General features: G+C 40.4%; 1 protein-coding gene across 1 annotated transcript in view; it reads right to left on the bottom strand.

Annotated features, from left to right (window-relative positions):
• Positions 1-207: 207 nt before the first annotated feature.
• LOC131244333 (WD-40 repeat-containing protein MSI1-like) overlaps positions 208-20,059 on the bottom strand; it is a 33,855-nt gene continuing 14,003 nt past the window's right edge. Inside the window, exons 2-6 of the mRNA XM_058243964.1 lie at positions 13,096-13,422; positions 11,884-12,036; positions 3,503-3,627; positions 2,848-2,943; positions 208-952 (exon numbers count right to left, since the gene is read on the bottom strand). Coding sequence (XP_058099947.1) covers positions 724-952; positions 2,848-2,943; positions 3,503-3,627; positions 11,884-12,036; positions 13,096-13,422 — 930 coding nt within the window. The 3' untranslated portion in view covers positions 208-723. The remainder of the gene's footprint in view (positions 953-2,847; positions 2,944-3,502; positions 3,628-11,883; positions 12,037-13,095; positions 13,423-20,059) is intronic.

Genomic DNA, 20,059 nt, shown 5'->3' with positions numbered 1-20,059 from the left:
AACATCATGGTAGGGCCCACCAGAGCCACCAACCCATTTGCTCGGCTGCAACAGAAGGCAGTCAATGATAACTATATCGATCAATGATGTAGCATTTTGAAACCTCCTTTTCGACAAAGGTACCAGAATGTAAATTCCATATTAATTTGGTAGCTCACTACATTCACTAATCAGTCCCCAATCATGCTTTGCTGCCCACAAAAACAGTCAGATAAATACATAATTAAATATAAAATAAAATCAGACAAACAGCTAAAGATCAGCCATGGACAAGGCAGCGCCTACAAAAATTAGAAGAAAACACTAACCATAGTCAGTTCATCCACAGGCCCATGGTAATCCAGAATGTTGATCTTGATACACACCACCGTATGGAGATGACCCAAAAAAACTCTTTCCAGATTTGATCCTAGCCATTCAATCTTTTGTTCTTTTTCTGAGCTGATGCTAAATTTTTTTTCTGTTTTAGGTCACTGATCGCCGAGTTAGGAACCTTTAAACTGGGATATTTTCTAGGGGTCCCCAATTGAGGGCAGGCCCAATCAGATCAACCGTTTGGATCACCAACCCATAGGCCTGCTTGGTGCATCAGGGTCCCCTTCTTATTCTACCCTACATTCCTCAATTGTAATGTATAGCCTAAAAAGTATCATAAACAAGAAATTCATTTTTCTATATTTTTTCAGAACTTTTTACCCAGTTGGTGGTCACAAAAACCGATAATCATGGAGCCTTGGTGGATTCATCACCAGGTAGATCATCTTCGTCGTGGTAGATATTCTCAGCCATTTGCCAGATTTGAAGGATGTTATCTTCGGCCACGCTGGCAATGACCCAATCCTCGCACGGATTCCATGAGAAATCTGAAATTTTGCTGGTGTGGCCACCATGAATGAACAGCAACTCTGGTGGGCCATCTTCAGCATCCTCTGGCGTCTGCTGCTCATCGATCCTGTAAAAAAAGAATCACTTTCCTTTTCTGCATGATTGCCATTTAGATTTCTACACTTTGTAGGAAAACCAGCTCTTCAGCCAGAACAGACGATTTGAATATTATATTGGGCAGTGTTTGGATGAATAAGTTAATTGGATTGCAAAAAATCAGTTTGATCAATAGGAACTGACAAAAAGCTAATGATGCTTTCTAGCATTCATTTTGAGGGAGCAGCTCTCAAATTGCTGTTACATCCCTTTCAAGTTTCAAACATCAATATGAATTCTAACAAAATTACAATTTTGTTAGACCCATAATCACAATCCAATATCCAAACAGACCCTTGGGATGTATCCAAGAATGCCCAAGTACAAGAGCCTGTTTGGATGTACCGTAGAATGTGAATTGAATGCAATGAAATCCAACCCATGCACATTTGGTGGAGGTGGAGCCGTTTGGCCCATCCCACAAAATGTGGATGGCAGGACGCACCGTCCATCAATTTTGCCAGCTCATTTTAGAGCATGAGCCCAAAAATGAAGCAGATCCAAATCTCAGGTGGACCACACCACAGGAAAAAGTGGTGATTGACCATTAAAAATTGAACATTAATAACTACTTGTGGGTCACAAAGTTTTGGATCAAGCTGATATTTGTTTTTTACCTTCATCCCGGTCTTTGTGACCTTGTCAACAGGTTAGATGGCAAATAAACATTACAGTGGGCCCTTAGAAGCATTTAATGGTGAGCATTCAATTACCACTGTTTCCTATGTTGTAGTCCACCTGAGATTTAGATCTGCTTCATTTTTGGGCTCATGCCGTAAAATGAGCTGGAAAAACAGATGGACAGCATGGATATACAATACATAGATCAAGGTGGGCCCCACGGTCAGGGCCGTACCATGTTGGCTGAGGCTGGGGCTGCACCTAATCCGCTCCCCAGTCAATACGGGGTTCATATTGACCGATACATCCTTTATCATATGGTTAATAGTTTACTCTACACATGGTCAAGTTGTCCAACCTTACACGGCGAACATTTGAATGTTGCACCAGAGGTACAATGGTGTAGATGACTTGGCAAATAGGCAAGTCAACAGGTGGGCTGCACTGAGCAAAAAGATGTGCAATTTAAGAGAAATTGCCAATGGTTCACATTCATCATATGCATGCAACCCACCAAATGAATGGATCAGACTGTTAAATTAGGTCTGTTTTTTACTAACAACTTTCAAGCAGGCCTACTTTTGCAGTTGGTCTTAAAGACAACTGTCTTGATTACCATAAACTGTGGGTGTTTTGGTCCAAAAGGGTCAACCCATGAAATTGAATAAAATTATATGAACTAAGCAACTAGATGGATATAGCACAGTTGGCAATGCGTTTGGTTTGTATAAATTTGGTCATAGATTCAAACTCTGCAACTCATTTTAAAATTCACAAGCAAACGGTCAAACTGACCAGTCCAAACAGGAGAAACAACTGACCCAGTTTTACAAGCAGATGATTGACCTGGTCCATTCCCATGTCCAATTTCGGACCAAACCGATTCAACTGTACGGTCCAGTCTGGTTTGAAAAAAACCGGGACCTACTTGAAGGTGGACGAAGCATGAAGTGATGCAACAGATTCGAGCGGGAGCGGGGAAGCTTCTGTTTTCAAAATGTTAGCAAGTATAAACAGCTAGGAAGCAGTGGTGGGAGCACGATTCTGAAGCACAATCGAAGCAAGAGCAGCATCTAGTTAGAAGGATCAGGCAACTAAACCTATCTTCCGCACCTCAGATCTACAACAGAAATGCCAGGTTGGCACGCATGACTCGTGTAAAGATGGTGCATATGGGGCTAGCAAACTTTGGTCCATTCTAAGTATCAAGTCATAGATTTCAACAAGTGAGATTCAGGAAAATACCTGCTGAGATCCCACACCATGAGCCTCCTTCCAAGACAGCAAGATGCTAATATTGTCTCATTCTTTGGACTCCATCCTACTTGGAAAACCTCGTCTCTGTTGTGGTTCACCACAACAAAATCAAGGTTGTGAGATATTTGGTAGTAAACAAAGGGGAGTTTACAAAGGAGGGGAACCATTAAGCAAAATAATTAAGACTAAGGGAACTTACACAAACATGTTTCAAAATAATTACAAATAAAGGGGACAATTTCAATCTACAATCATGGCCCTACCGAGACCGTTCATAAAGGCAGATGGTTCCTACCTCCAAAATCTCATTGATCAAATGATCCTAGCCATCTGATTTTCTGTTTCTAATATAATCTAATCCATGAGATTTTCGAGCTATAGACAATCCACAGTGGGGCCCACTTTACAAATGGCCTATATCTCACCCACGGGGGACGTGCATGATTTAAGATTGAGGGCATGAATGTAAACAGAAATGCTTATTTGTAATAATTTGGAAAAAATTCCCTCGTCTATTCCCTTAGTTGTATTTATTTCACAAAACCATTCCTTTCAGTGTAAATTCCCCTTAAAATTTTCAAATAATCATAGAAATATTGCCCAAATATACAAAAGAATGAAACATGTCGATAAGAACACTTACTTGTGACAATCAAAGGTATAGAGAGCAGTATTTATCTTGCGGAGGTCGAACAGCTTAACAGTTTTATCATTCGAACCTGTTGCTACAACCCACTCATTGAAGGGATTGAATGCTAGGCAGTTAACCTACAGCAAAAGCATAATAGGGAAGACCTCATCACCAAATTTCATATTTGGATATGCACCAAACAATTTTCTAATATATGGGCGAATGAAATAGAATTCCATTAAGCCCACAGGCACCTTTAGACATAGTCGCACACGTAAACCTGAAACTTGTGGGGCATCCAAACTGCAAATCAGATGGCCCCAAACATTTAGATGAGATGGCCCCAAAAATCAGGCTGGTCAACTCATGAGGCAAGCTACAATGTATTAAAAAGAAAAAAAGAAAAAAAGAGGGATTTAAAAATTTGCTTGCACTCCAGATGCAACATACACTATATGGCCAGGTTATCTGCACCGTGGTCGCTGGGGCCAGCTTGTTGCATGGTATGAGCGAGAAGCACATGTAAGGTGTGTGTCAACTTTTCGGCACTTGTGCTCATAAGGTGTGTCAACTTTTTGGAGCTTATGTATGGAGAAGTCCTGAACATATCACACTTGCATTTTGGCAATAGTGAATTATGTTGAACTTTTAATGAGAAGTCCCAAACATACCCTTAGGGCATGTTTGTTTTTATGCAATACCTTTGAAATACAAATGATATCTGCATAATCCTACTTTTCCACTGTTCGCGAAAAACAAAAAGGTGCGGAATCCATTTTCCATTTACAAAATTATCCACAAAAGACGTGGCCATCAATGTCGTCCAAAAAAGGTGTTAGTGAGCGACTGTTTGACTGTTGATCTTTTTACATTTCTACATGAATCCATGGAAACTGCACTGTAAAATAAATGACATTTTTCCCTGTGGAACACACTGTTTTCAATTGCCCACAGATTTAATTTTCATTTTCCATATCCACATTTTGATTTGTTAACACGTGATATTAGAGAAATAAAAGAGATTGAATGATGGAGAATGAGAGGATGAAAGAATCAATTATCACTCTAACAATGATTTATTTATAACAGGTGGTTACAAGAGATAAGAACAACATAACGAGAATAACAAATAAGAACACCATAAATGAGAACAAAGATAAGAACACAATAAATGAGAATAGAATCTACCAGTATGGTGCACCGCGAGAACATAAAACTCACTATTTAGAACTTCTAACATACTATATTCTCAACACTTTCCCTCAAGTCGGAGTATGGATACCCACATGGCTAGCTTGTCCCAACTATCACGAACACGAGTACGCATCACATCACTATTAGATTATTGTTTTTCTGATTATCATGGGGAGGATCATCTATGGTAGATGCCATGTTATCACTAGTTGATTGTCTCTTCCACTGTCAACATGGTATGGTTCATCTACAGCATATGTTGTGACATCATTGTTAGATTATTTCTTTCCCAATCATCATCGGGTGGATTAGTACGTCGGGTGCCACGACATCACTGTTAGATTATAGCTTTCCCAATCATCACGGGATGGACCATAGGGGCATGATATTACTGTTAGATTACTTCTTTCCCAATCATCACGGGATGGACCATAGGGGCATGATATTACTGTTAGATTACTGCTTTCCCAATCATCATGGGACGGATCATCTACAACAAGTGACGCAACATCAAACCCTAAGAGGATAGCACAGTCATGACAATGTCTAGATGAAAAACGGATGATGTTTAGATGATGTCTGGATTCTATCATAGGCATGGAGATCATGGCATTGTGATGATGATGGCATTGCGACGATGGCGTGCTGATGTTGTGAAGATGAAGACAGTTGTGGCAGTATGATGATGAATATGATGGGATAATGAAGTTAACCTCAAATCCCACTTTGATATCATGTTAACACATGATATTTGGGCATGTTTAGATTGGAGGAATCGTTGGTGTGAGATTGGAAATCTCAATCGTGACATAATATGATTATTTCCCAAGGAACAATGAAAACAAGGAATCCATTTTTAGAAGGTTTATTTATTTATTTATTTATAGGATAGATTGTGGAAATCTCGTATTCCTCTCACAATAGTCACCTCGTATTTTGTTCGTGGGAATATAAACTATGCAAAAGGCTAATGAATGCTTGGTGGAATCCATTATTTTCTTACTATCCAAACAACAAAAAAGGTAACATAAATATAAAATATCCACTTTTCAATCCCACACCAAGGATTCCTCCAATCCAAACATGCCCTTACAGAAATAGAAGAGAGAAATGAAAGAGACTTAAGTTATGGAGAATGAGAGGATGAATTCTCTTTCCCACAGTGATTTATTTATTAGATGGCTATAAGAGATAAAACACCATAAACAAGAACAAGAGATAAGCACACGATAAATGAAAATAAAATCATCCTAGCATGGTGCTCTGCAAGAACATACGAAACTGACCCTTTAGAACTTCTAACATAGTATATTCTCAACATGACTTGACAAAAACAAGCATGCCCGAACACAAACCCGTTGGTGTCAGATGTGTTTGACCCTAGAAAGCCTGAACTGTTGACTAGTCATACATCATCATCATCATAGCCTTGTCCCAGCTATGATCTGAATAACACATCCATCCAGTTAATTAATAACACTGAGTGATGTATGTTATAAAAACTTGGAATACGTACCCAGGTAAATGTAACATACAAATATGAATAAATACAGAAAATAAGCAGCAGGTCCATATGCACGTGTGTATGAAGCGGAACTCAACTAAGTTGCCCTTGTCCACAAACTGAGAAAATCGTCGTCATCGTCATCTAAGCCTTATCCCAACTAGTTGGCAGTGAGAAGATTATGCATTTAGAAATTTGTATGTAGAAGATGGGACTTTTGAGGATCAGGAAATCCCTCGTATCATGTCGTCACAGATGCAGATGGAGAAATACAAGATTTACTCATTCCGTTGAGCTAGGCACTCATGTTCACTTTCTGTCATTTATTAAATGGTGGCGACTCATCATCTACCATGCATGTGGCACGTAAGCACATCAATTCTGACTACATCACTGACCCCAGTATGGATGATGTATAAACACAACAATCACACTGATTGCATGATCTGCTATCCTAGCAGTTGGACTGCTAATCATTTTCTTCTAACCATCCATTTTGAAAGACAATTGGATTGTGAAGATCGTCCGATCAGTGTAATATTCAGAATATGTTCCATTCATGATGGCAACGACAACAGACAAAAACAAATTTTTTTTTTTTTTGAAAGATGACCAAACTTTATTAGAACACACACAAAGCGAAAAAGAGCAACAAAAAATGAAAAGAAAGAAAAGAAGAAACCAGAAAATAAGACCAACAATGCTAAGAAGCATACATCTCCTAATCCGAAACAAGCCTATTAACTCTAGCAATAACTTCTACATGACTTTCTGACTTATTACGAAAACAACAACCATTACGAGAGCCCCAAATGACCCAAAAGATAGCCATTATAGTCAGCCTCCACGCCGGTTTGCTTGCTTTCCCAACTCCTCCACCGTGCCAAGCCCACAATAATTCCTCAACAGATGCCAACATCACCCAACTAATATTGAAGGAGAATAGGAAGTGATCCCACACTTTAATTGCAAATGGACAATGGATGAAAAGGTGATCGATCGTCTCCTCTTTTGCCGAACACATGAAACAAACATTGGGAAGGATGAGGGCTCTCCTTTGAAGATTATCGACGGTTAGGATTCTCTTCCTACCCACGAGCCAAATAAACACCGCCACCCTAGGAGGGCACCGTAGAACCAATGATGAAAGGGGTGGGGAGTCAACGGCTCGCTCGACAGTTCCACTATCAAACAGTCTGCATAGTGATTTGACAGAAAACTTACCTGAACAATGCTTACCCCAAATGATACGATCCTCAGAATGAGCATTAGGTTTGAGATTTTTTAAGAAGCACAATAAACCGACAACCTCATCAAACTCCTCATCTGTCAAATCCCTGCAACGAGGAGGAGACTAAGAAATTGAGCTCCCATCAATCGTGTAACACTCAGCCACAACAACAAAATGGTTGGGCGCTACGCGAGCCACCTTAGGAAACAAATCCTGAAGCGTCCTGTCACCACACCATTTAACAACCCAAAAACGAATGCGTTTTCCATTTCCCAAACTAAGAAAAATACCTTTTCGAACTATATGTTCAATGGCTGCAATCGCTTTCCAGGAACCTGAAGCTTTGTAAAGGGAAGAAGTCGGAATGAACCAACCACCTTCATGAGTACCATATTTGTGCGCCAACATATCCCTCCATCGTCTGCCCTGCTCAGTCACAAATCTCCAGATCCATTTACCTATAAGGGCCAAATTCATGTCTGCCAGAGGTTTCAAACCAACTCCTCCATCTTTGATTGGCTTGCACACGTCCTCCCACTTTAGAAGATGAAATTTCCTCCCCTAGTTGTTTCCTTTCCAAAGAAAGTCCCTCCTTAAACTTTCAAGTTTATTCAGCACCGCCACTGGGCACTTAAATAAAGACATGAAATACATAGGCATGTTGGTGAAAGTAGTCTTTAGGAGAGTGAGATGGACTCCCAGAGAGAGATATTGGCTTTTCCACGCAGTGAGTTTCCATTCAATCCTCTCAATGACTTTAACCCATAGATGTTTAGGCGGTTTCCCAATACAGAGCGGAAGACCTAGATAAGATGACAGGAAAGCTCCCGGTTTACAACCGAAAGTACCAGCCATGCGGCTTAATTCATCCTTTCCCATATGCACTCCCTAACTCCCAACATCTTTGCTTTGGCGACGTTAGTTTTCAATCCCGAGGCCCCTTCAAAACATACCAGAATTTTGCATAAATTATCCACGGACTCTACCTTCACATCGCAGAAAAGCAACGTGTCATCAACATACTGCAGGTGACTAAAATGCTCTCCCTCTCCCGTTCCTTGAAACCCTTTAAATAGCCCATTCTCTTCTCCTTTTTGAAGCATCATACTCAATGCTTCCCTAACAACTACAAACAAATAAGGGGAGATCGTATCTCCTTGCCTCAGACCTCAAGATGCACTGAAGAAACCTTTAGAAAAGCCATTGACAAGAACAGAGAAGGAAGCAGAGTGAAGACACGCACCAATCTAGTCCCTCCACTTGCTACCACACCCCAGTTTGTGGAGCATGTAATCCAAAAAGTCCCAGTCAACATGATCATAAGCCTTCTCGATATCTAGCTTACAGACTAGCCCGCTCTTCTTCTCTCTGTCCCTGCAGTCAATGCATTCATGAGCTATCAGCGCATTGTCTAAAATCTGCCTACTTCTCACAAAAGCACCTTGTTTTCCGAGATAACCGTGGCGAGAACCTCCTTAAATCTAGAGGCTAGAATCTTAGCACCAACCTATAGGGGCACCCGATGAGACTAATCGGCCTATAGTCAAATAATTTTTCAGCCCCTTCAATCTTAGGGATTAGAGCAATGAATGTAGCTCCAAGGTTCTTAGATAGGCAGCCTTGCTCCGAGAACTCAACAATGAGGTCGATGATGTCTTCCTTCACAACATGCCATTTTATTTTTTTTTGGAAAAAGGCCATAGGGAAGCTGTCGGGGCCCAGGACCTTATTATCGCACATAGAATCAAGGGCCGCTTTCACCTCTTCCTCCGAAAAAGGTCTTTCTAAACTCGCTGCATCTTCTGAAGAGACGAATGAATTGGAGGTTATCCAATCTCGGCGACCCCCACCTCTCTCCCAAAAGAAGATGAAGTTCACGATAGATTCACATATCTCATCCTTATTCGTAACAGAAACCCCATCAACTTCCAGTGAGGAGATTCTATTATTCCGAGCTCTGGCACTAGCGATGCTGTGAAAAAATCGAGTGTTCTTGTTGCCCTCCTTGAGCCACATCGCTCTCGATCTCTACCACCATATAATCTCTTCTCTAGCTTTGCTTGCATAAGAAGTTGACAGATCTTCCCTCTTCAATCTGTCTTCCGGGGAATAGGAACCACTTTCTTCTAACAAATTTAGCTGATGAATCTCTTCAGCCATATTGTCAAATTCTCTCTCTTCACACCAGGACCTCTTTCTTCCAACACTTTAATTTTTCTTTAAGCATCTTGAGTTTTCTGCTGAATTTATATCCAGTGTAACCAACAACTATGAAAGAAGCCCACCAATCTGCAACTAGTTGTTCAAAACCATCCACTTCCATCCAAGCTAATTCAAACTTGAATGGACGAGGGCCCCAACTGATATTTTCAAGTTCTAAAACAATAGGCTTATGATCCGAGGTGACCTTAGGGAGGGCATGCTGAATTGCCATGGGGAACCGTTGGAGCCAATCCGCTGACAAAAGAAATCCAACCCCATCTTTTAGACGAGTACCTTAACTTGTTTCATGGGCTAATTGTTGCTTCAGTGCCCATCGTTATTGATCAAATCAACAAACTGAGAAGAGATTTTCTTTGGCAAGAAGGCGCCTCTAAAATCAAATTGTATCTCTTGAATTGGAAAGAAGTTCGTGATCGGGTTCTTGGAGTCTATTAATGAATCTTTACTAGGTAAATTTGTGTGGCGCTTTGGGGTGGAGGTGTCGGGTCCGTGGAGACAGATTGTGGCTGCTGAGTATCGCACCACCTCCATGGGTTGGTGGACAAAGGATTCCTCCCTTTACCATGCCTCTTCTATCTGGAAGGCTACTGCGAAGGTGGCCTCAAAGGGTTTTTTTTTTTTAATTTTTTTATTTTGTTGTGGGAGAGAGCTCTAAGGTGAGGTTTTGGGATGATATCTGATGTCGTGATTCTATGCTTAGATTTTCCTTTCCTATTTTGGCTAGTGTATGCCCTGTGGCTAATATTTTGGTTGCTAGCTGTTGTTTCCAAGCTGATTCAGGAGGCATTTGGGTTTCTCCTTACATGAGGGATCTGTTTGATAGTGAATTCGATGATCTGTTATGCCTTTTGTCTCACTTGCAGGGTCCATGGACATCACCAGGTGTTGAAGATTCGCTAGTTTGGTGTTTTGGGAGCTCTAGCAGATTTCGACCAGGTCCTACCAAACTTTATCCCAGACTATTTTGGGGGGAGATCGGCCCTACACCTCGTTTCTTTGTTAGTATGGGGCTCCTCTAAAGATCTCAACATTCGCTTGGTTAGCAGCGAGAAATAGAATTCTCACCACAGATAACCTCAAAAGCAGTCGATGGTCCTTCCTAATGTGTGCATGTTGTGTATGAGTCCATGAGAGCTAAGGAGTATGTTGACCATCTTTTCATCCATTGCTCTTTTGCTGAGGTGGTTTGTTCTGGTATCCTTCAAGCGGCGAGCATGTGCTGGGTGCCGCCTAGGTCTATTGAGTGTCTTTTTAGATTGTGACATGATAATGGTGGTGGCTCTCTTGGTCACCCTAAATGGAGGCTGGTCCTACTCGCTTTGCTTTGGTCTATATGGCTAGAGAGAAACTAATGCAAGGGCATTTTCACACTGAGTTCGAGTGTGGTGGCTAGTGGGATGAGGGAGCACACTCGGGGTGGGTGGCTCATGTGAAGTGGAACCCATGTGATGTGAGGCCCATGAGAAGGGTTCAGCCAAGGACCTAACCCATGGGATGTGGGGCTCGGGCTATGAGGTAAATGGATTGATTCACTACACTATTGATTCAAGCTTTTAGAGCAAGTGGTTAGTTGTCCTGCATCAAAGTGGTATCAGAACGAGAGCTCTCGTGTTCGAGATTCCTCATTAGAGATGATCAATGCCCACATTCGGGGTGGGTGCCTCATGTGAGGCGGAACCCATGTGATGTGGGGCCAACGAGGGGGATTCAGCTGAGGACCTAACCCATGGGATGTCGGACCCAGGCTATGAGATTAAGGGATTGATTCGATACGCTCTATCAGTTCAAGCTTTTAGAGCAAGTGGTTAGTTGTCCTGCATCAGAAACAATCGTTGTTTCCATAACCAGAGTTGTTCTTCAAGTCAGTCCGCGCTCCATTTTTGGGGGGTTTGTTCTTTTTTAAAAAAATAAAAATTATCTCTTTTTCCCATTTGCTTTGCTTTGTTTTCTTTTCTTGTTTTTGTTTTGTTTTTCTGTTATTGTTGTTTTTGTTTTCTTTTTTGGCTGTTTGGGCTTAATAAATTTGCTTCATCCTTCAACCCCCCCCCCCCCCCCCACCCAATCGTCTACTTGTGACATAGCATTTAGAAGAATAAGCTGAGATTTGAAATACATATCACAAATATATGGACACATTTTGAAGATAACAATGTCATTATGTGGCGCATGCATCATCGACAAATAAAGCACTGTGGTAAAAAGAAAGTCCTTCCTTACAGAACAGGAAATCTTGACACTCACCTCACCTTGATGAGCAACTACAGATTGGCTTGGTTTGTTTGCTGATGGCGATCGAAGATCCCATATAAGTAGGTGGTGGTCATCACCCACTGAACCAAACAGATTTTCATGCCTCAAATGCCATGCAACATCTTCAACAACACCTTCATGGACCTGTACTCACAAATTACATGGGCCTGCTGATGACATCAAAACACCTCCATTTTCCTATTCATTTGAAGTAAAGGAATAATAATATGCTCAGATTTCCTGTTTGTACAAGCAGGGCATGTGTTCAGCAATCCAAACTGTTGATATAATGTAACCCACCAGTGGATAGAGCAGGTCCCAAACATATCCTGGATTGGAAGATCCTCACCACCAATCTTGGGCCTCTCTTATGTCCTCTTTTCAGTTGAATGTGGACCATTGTTCCATCTCCCTTCTTAATCTATTTGCAGGCCACATATTGAAATGCTGGGATTTTTCCTATCAAAGCAATTTTCGGGGGCACAGTCTGTCCAGTGGGTCCCAACGGGCAATCGTCTGGAACAGAGAACCATGGGCCTTACTTCTACAAACTGAAAACCTGAGGGCACCGTGATATCCACATGTCAAAGATCATATAATTCTTCTTTGCAGTATTAAACTGAAGAAGATTTATAGGATCCTGAGCCTCAGTGACTGTCTAACTTTTGCTGAAACACAGGATTTCATAAATGTGTGGCCTGTCACCTGTAGTTAGGTGATCCGGACAGTTGATCTGACGTTGTCGCACCAGAGTCCACATTTCCAGACTTCCAGCTCTTATAAACATTAAATATGAGAAGTTTTTTAAACACAAGAAGTTCTCAAGTCCAACTGATTAGATCACAAGTTACAGTCCATCCAGTGGATAACTTCCAACCTATTAAGTAGGCACGACATCCAACCTTTCCATTATATTAGGCCCATCAAGAGGATAACCTAATGCAAAAATCAGCCCCACATGCTTATCAGGTGGACCACACCATTAAAAAAATGCCTAGCTATCGATAGATAGCAAAATACAAGTGTAGTCCACCCAATGAATGGATGTGGCTGATTTTTGCACAAGGTTATCCTCATGATGGGGCCAGCCTATTGGACAGGTTTCATTTTGCACACACATAAAAGGTTGAAAGTTATTCGCAGGGTGGACACTAACTCAGAGTCCAACCAATGGGACTTGAGACCTTCTCTTGGAACACTTACCTTAAAAATCTGTTGAGCCTCGAGAACCTTGTTTTTAGGAGTCGTGTTGACGTCCCACAAGCATATCTGAGCATCATCAGAACCACTCAGTAGATGTCCCTGCTTGAAAACGCTCCAAGAAAGACCATAGCCTTCTGTGTTGTGGCCTCTCAGCCTCAAATCAGGATTGCATGCTCCGTCTAGAGGAGGCTTAGATTGATGATTTCTATAGTCGAAAACATACACCTCCGCACTAACTGTCTTTGTTGCAATGAAAAAAGGATTTTGAGGCATATAGCGAGCTCGGTTAACCTCTCCGTCATGATTTATCTGCTGAATTATTTGAACCTGCAAAACAAATTAAAAAAATTAATAAAAATAATGTTTTAGCCATCATGGTATTTTCAACACCTCCATTGTTTGGATAGTTCCCACTATCGTCAAGCTACAACTTGCATGTCATTCCATGTGAAATCTAGAAAACCAAAACCCAATCCTGAAAAGATAACTGCACGTTCATGGAGTTCAAGATGTCTCCAACCTCCTACTGTATGGGTGGCACTTCAATGGTGATCAGGACTGATTATTTAGTGGGCTAACATGTGGAAGGGGCACATGCCAAAAACAAGTTGATCAAGCAAAATGCACAGCGACCCACCAAATTATGATCGCAATACATGTTTGCCACATGCGCAGTGAAGATCATTGATTCAAATATCATCCTATACAACTCGACAAACTCAGTATCATTCGATTCCTATCAGTTTTGGTCCAAACAGAAATGAGTCTCCAGATAATGGATCAAAACCAATCAATACGGGACCGAAACAGATGAGTTGCAACTGTTTCGATCCCCAGGCAAGTCGCACTCCAAAGCTTCTATTTAAATCCTTGGTGACAATGGCACTTCATAGAACTTCGACGAAGCACATGTCTTGATAGCACTTCTCTACCTGAATATATTACGGCTGCGGCCAGCTCATAAATGGTTGATTACAGATGTTTTACGATCAACGGCCTACCAGACATCAACCTCCCTCACAGCAGTGGTATGCCAGCCCAAGTCCCTACCCCAAAGGGCAAGCAAGCAAAGGAAGAATATGGATGGGTAGTTGCTAAACATATGGATGAGCAAGAGTCACAAATGGAGGTTCATGCTCAATTACAGAACACCACTCACATTCCAACATAGTTAATCCCCACACGAATGATACTTCAATCCTCCAAAAATCGGGAGTCACCCCGTCAGATATTCAGGGTAAGAGATCCCCCTTTCCCGAGACTTGAAATCCAGATTTATTGGGATTTTGAGCTCCAGAATTATCAGATAGAATTTGTAGTGAATCGTGCCAATTAGGCAACAAATTCAACTTGTGACATTGTTGATGGAACATGTTAACATGATTAATATTTATCACACCACCCCCCCCCCCCCAGTTAGTAAGCCCCAATTACAAATTGAAATGAAAAGACTAAAATGCCCCTCTAGTGCTATTAAAAAGCACCACCCCAAACAATTAGTGTGGACCACATGGGCAACACAATATGTATGGTCACATCCAATAGACCATGGTCCACTATATGTACCATGGTGGGCCACATGCACATATACTAAAAGAGATAAGATGGGCCGCATGACTGTACAGCCCACTATATCTTCCAGCATTAACAAAGGGTCTACCAAAACCGATCCTTGCCTTACTCGATACATGTAGTCGTACTGGGGTAACATAGCCCCAGGCTGCACCTTAGCCCAATATCACATGCTACCCATAAAGAGGAAATTGCGAATAGTTAAGGTCTAAAGCAAAAGGTGTCAGATGATCCAGCTGAGCACAAATTCTTAAGCGATTTTTCAAGGTTTTTGTGTGTGTGTGTGTGTGCATTGATTAAGAACTAAAAACCTAGCTTTCCAATTGGACATGCCATGAAGGAAAGATATGATCTCTAGATCCGAATATCAGATCATTGAGATTTTCTACCGCTGTTGTAAGTCATTTGTGCCAAAACTGGGCTCCTTTGGATCATAAGAGGTTTTGTTTTGTGTTAATGGTTGTGATTATGGGCCTACTGCCCACGTCTTGGGATGCGTTGGGAATATCGTTTTTTGTATAAGGGGTATTTATTGCCAGTTTTGCTTTTAATACTTAAGCATATAGGGAGAAAGAGTGGGGGTGTGTAGCCCTATTCTTCTCTTCTCTTTTCTTAATTTCTCTCTCCTTCTCTTCTTTTTTCTTCTTTTCTTCTATTTTCTCTTTTCTATACCAGCTTACATGGTATCAGAGCGATCCTAGAAGTGGTATAGACCCTGTAATTCCTCCCGATCTAACCTAAGTTGATGGATCTGCTTTTTGAGGGCCTTCCAAACATGTAGGGGACTGATCGAATGGTAAGGGAAGCACGTTTCATCATTATTTTGTGCAGAAAACATGTTATTTTCTATGTTCTTCCTCACATAGAAGAGAATGCTCACAAAAAGAAGTGCACATGCCCTGAAGTATCATGACGCTTGCTGATCTCTCGTGAGGTGATGCTAAAACAGATTGTTTGTTGAGTTATGTGGAAGCAGTTTTGTTGTAGAATATTCTCTATCGTTAAGATATATGCGATGTGAGTTGGTATTGATGTGGATTAGGGTGATAACAAGCCAAAAATCTGTGTTATTTTATTGTAAAAGTGTAAGTTGTATGTGGATCTCCTCTAAGGTTGGCGTTTTTTTTTTTTAGTGTTGAAGTAGATTATGGAATATCCATGGGCCCCAAGTATAGTTGTCAATTCCTCATCTCTTGGGGAAATGTTTAGACTTTCCTTCAATGCATCAATAACTTTTGTGAAGTTTAATGGAAAGAATTACCTTCTGTAGGCCAAATCTATCGTGGTGTTTCTCTTAGCCCACGAAAAGTATCAGTTCCTTATAGATCTTAAGCGAATGAATCTAATCCAGAATACAGGCAATTGATGTGTGAGGATGCCTAGTTTCGTTCCTAATTATGGAATAGTAAGGAGTTTGAGGTGAGTTCTAATTTGGTTTTCTTAAACACAACAAAGGACGTTTGGGACACTATGAGAAGATGTACTCCTCAAAACAAAATATTTCTTAGATGTATTAGTTGTATGAGGAAATCTTCTCTTTTCAAAAGGGGAATAAGCTCATTGGTGAATATTTCACAAGTTGACTGGAATATGGGAAAAGCTAGCCATATATCACCCCATTACCTCAGTTATCACCCTTACGAAGAAGCAGTGGGAAGATATGAATGTAGTAAAACTTTTATCTGAATTGTCCGATGAATATCAACTGACAAAGGATCAGATTTTTTGAGGAGTTTCCATTTCTCTAGTGGCGGGGATTTATCCAAGACTTCAAAGAGTCTCTCTACTGAATGAATTGACACTTAAGTTAATGCATCTGATAAAACAACACTGGCCTGTTCATCTGGTTATTCTGGCTTTCGTGGAGGTTGTAGTGGTCATGTTGAGCGTGGTCCTTCTCGTGGTGGCAAAGGTGGTAGATTCCCAGGACTAGATAGAGGCAGTTGTGGTGGTAGAGGAGAGCATACAAGTACTCATTGTGGCCTGATAAATCATACAATAAACTTTTTTTAGGATCTTCATGGAAAACACCCAAGGACTAACCAAGCCTTTATGGTTAAGGACGTTTCTTCCGATGGTAAATCCACTACTCTTACTTCATCTAATTCTGATGATGATCAGATTAGTGTTTCACTATCACGGGACGAATATGCACGTTTTCTATCTTCTTCTAGTGGCTTTACATCCAACAATGTTGCATCCACTTCTACAACCACTTTTCTTCAGTCAGGTAAAGTATGTCCTTTGTCATCTTCTTCCCCCTCTTAGATCATCGACTCTAAGTCATCCAACCATATCTCTAGTAACCACAATTTCTTTTCTTCTTTTGATTATGCTTCATCAAATATGTCAGTTACTTTAGATGATGGTACGTCATCTAATGTCATTGGTGTTGGTATTACTCAACCTAATGCATCAGTACCCTTGTCGTTCATTCTGTATAAACCCAATTTTCTATTTAGTTGATTATACATAAGTAAACTAACAAGGTTTTTGAACAGTACAGTATCATTCCTTCCTTCTTGTAGTGTGTTTCAGGACTTCAAGACAGACAAGACAATTGGTGGAGGTGGTGAGAAGAATGGAATGTACTACTTGGAGAATGAACTAGTAGGTGTGGCAGTGCATTCTACAGATTTGGCAATTCAATGGCAGCATTGTTTATGCATCCTTCTCCCCAAAATTCCAACTCTTCCATCTCTTCCCAAGGTGTCGAAGTCAAGGTATCCTGTATCGGTATCAGTTGGCGTAATGGTGCCCTCCGATACCGATACGGATACGAGGGTGTAATAGTGATATAGGGGCGCAACGGCCCGTAACGGTGCAATTTTATTTTTTTTGGCCAAAAAAATATGAAAAAATATGGATTAAATCCGGAATATTCTAAGCATTCCAAATATACATTCATTTATAAATTGGAACATGTTTATGGCGGTATAACGGTCTACTCTTTGGTGAGAAGTTGTATCGGACTGTCTGATGAATTTATGAACCAGATAACCTAAATTTGACTACAAAATTCATATATTTAATTTTCTAAATATATAATTTATATACTTAACAATTTGATATCATTTCTCCCAATAGTTCTTTAAAAAAATGAAATTAAATTCAGGTAGATGGCGTTGCCAATTTGGGGCTGACTTGGAGGACCAATCCATGCCCCAAATCAGCCTCAAATTCATGCAATTTATTGGCATTATCCCACTTATGAATTGGTGGACATTTATTGGATAGTGAATCACGAAAAAAATCAAAAGGCCCTACTTTAAAAAATAAGCGTCCACAAATCAACAATTAAAACTATTCAAACAATTTGATTTTGGCATTGTGAGTTAACAACTACAGTTCATAATTTAATTGGTAAATTTTAAGTTAATACATGTCTCGTGTACAATTTTTTAAGGGCCCGAATTAGGCGGGACTCGGATTGTGAAGTGTAACACACAAGTGTCAAAGTTTTTTGGGCCCCACCGTGATGAATGTGTTATATCCACACCGTCCATCCATTTTGCCAAATAATTTTAGGGCATGAGCCCTGAAAAGAGGCAGATCCAAAGCTCAGGTGGACCGCACCATAAGAAACAACAATAATTAAACGTCCACCATTAAAATTTTATTGGGGGCTAAAAAAGTTTTAGATCAAGCTGACATGTGTGTTTTCCCTTCATCCACGTCAGTGTGACCCAATTAACAGGTTAGATGGAAAATAAACATTACAGCGTACCCATGTAACAAAACAGTGCAAGTGCACTGTTCAGCGTGCACCGCAGAACGCATAAAAAAAAAAAATTAAGTGCGTGGCTGTGAAACAACCACGCAGTCCATTCCGTTTTCGATACCGAAATGAAAAAGAAGAGAGAGAGAGAGGGAAACCGAAAAGAAAAGAGGGAAAGAAGAGAGAGAGAGAGAGAGAGAGAGAGAGAGAGAGAGAAGAAGAAGAAGAAGAAGAAGAATCCGCAGCCGCAGCAGTCCGAGAAGAAGAAGAAGAGGAAGAGGAGGAAGAAGGAGGAGGAGGAGAAGAAGAAAAGAAAGAAAAAAATGTATGGTTTTTTTTTTTTCCTAGTTTCTTTAGGCCCATAACAGCCATTATGTGCCCGTTTTGACCCCGTATCGCGTAACGGTGTCGGCCGTTACCGTTACGTATCGGCCGATACGACTGTATCGTAACTGATACGAGACACCCTGGTTTAAGTTGAAGAGCGAAGCAAGCAAACTGAGTAAACATCATAGAGCCCACTTTCATTTAAGAATTGATTCAAAAAGTGATATTCCATTTAAATTAGTCCATAATGATGTGTGGGGACCAACTCGATTCCCCAATTTATTAGGTTTTAGGTACTTTGTCCTCTTTATTGATGATTATTCTAGGATGACATGGTTATATCTAATAAAGCATAGGTCTAAAGTCTTTCATGTACTTGTGAATTTTTATAATAAAATAAAAAATCAGTTTGGTGAGAAATTGTGTATGTTAAGTTTGGATAATGCCCTGGAATTTGTTTCTCAAAATTTTCAAACATATTTATAAAGTCAAGGCATCATTCATTAGATCTCTTGTTCTTACACACCACAACAAAATGGGGTGGTTAAACACAAGAATAGACATCTAGTGGAAGTTACTTGAGCCTTGTTGTTAGAAATGAATGTTCCCCAGTTTTTTTTTGGTGAAGAAGTTCTTATTGTATGTTATTTGATCAATAGGATGCATTCATTGGTTTTAAATGGCAAAACTCTGTTCTCCTTGTTGTTTCCTAATCAACCAATTTTTCCCGCTCCTCTCAAAGTGTTTGGTTGCACTTGCTTCTTTTTTTTATGACGACAAGATGTCCCCGCCCCTTTTTAAGGTGAGACTATTCCCTGTGGATGCACGCAATCGCCCATTTTTTTTGTTGCACTTGCTTTGCTCATATATCTAGGATATTCAAATACTCAAAAGGGTTATCAATGTTATTCACCTAAACTTAAGAAATATTCCCGCTAATGTCACCTTTTTTAAAAATGTTTCATTCTATGTTAAAAATCAATGTACTATCACAGTCACATGTGTGGAAGCTCCCCTGACAAATGTATTTCCTTCAAATTTTGATGTTAAGATGCCATCGCCACCTCAAAAGGATTTCACGCAGACTTACTACAAGAAAATGAGAAAAGACCAAGCATTACAAACTATTCATTTTCAATCCACATAATTGACTACTGCAACTACCAAGGTTATTAGTTATTTTGAGTCTCCTAAGGTTGCCATTGATCTTCCTATTGTTGTCCGAAAAGGTAAAAGTTCTTGTGTTACTTTATCTCATCTCTAATTTTGTTACTCTTACCCATTTGTCTACAAATTATCGTAAGTTTGTGATGCAGGACGTGAATTTAAATATGATATGCAAGATTT

The sequence above is a fragment of the Magnolia sinica genome, chromosome 1 (assembly GCF_029962835.1).
Source record: "Magnolia sinica isolate HGM2019 chromosome 1, MsV1, whole genome shotgun sequence".
NCBI lineage: Eukaryota > Viridiplantae > Streptophyta > Magnoliopsida > Magnoliales > Magnoliaceae > Magnolia > Magnolia sinica.
Note: the sequence above shows the minus strand (reverse complement) of the source record. Positions and strands in the feature narration are given on the sequence as shown.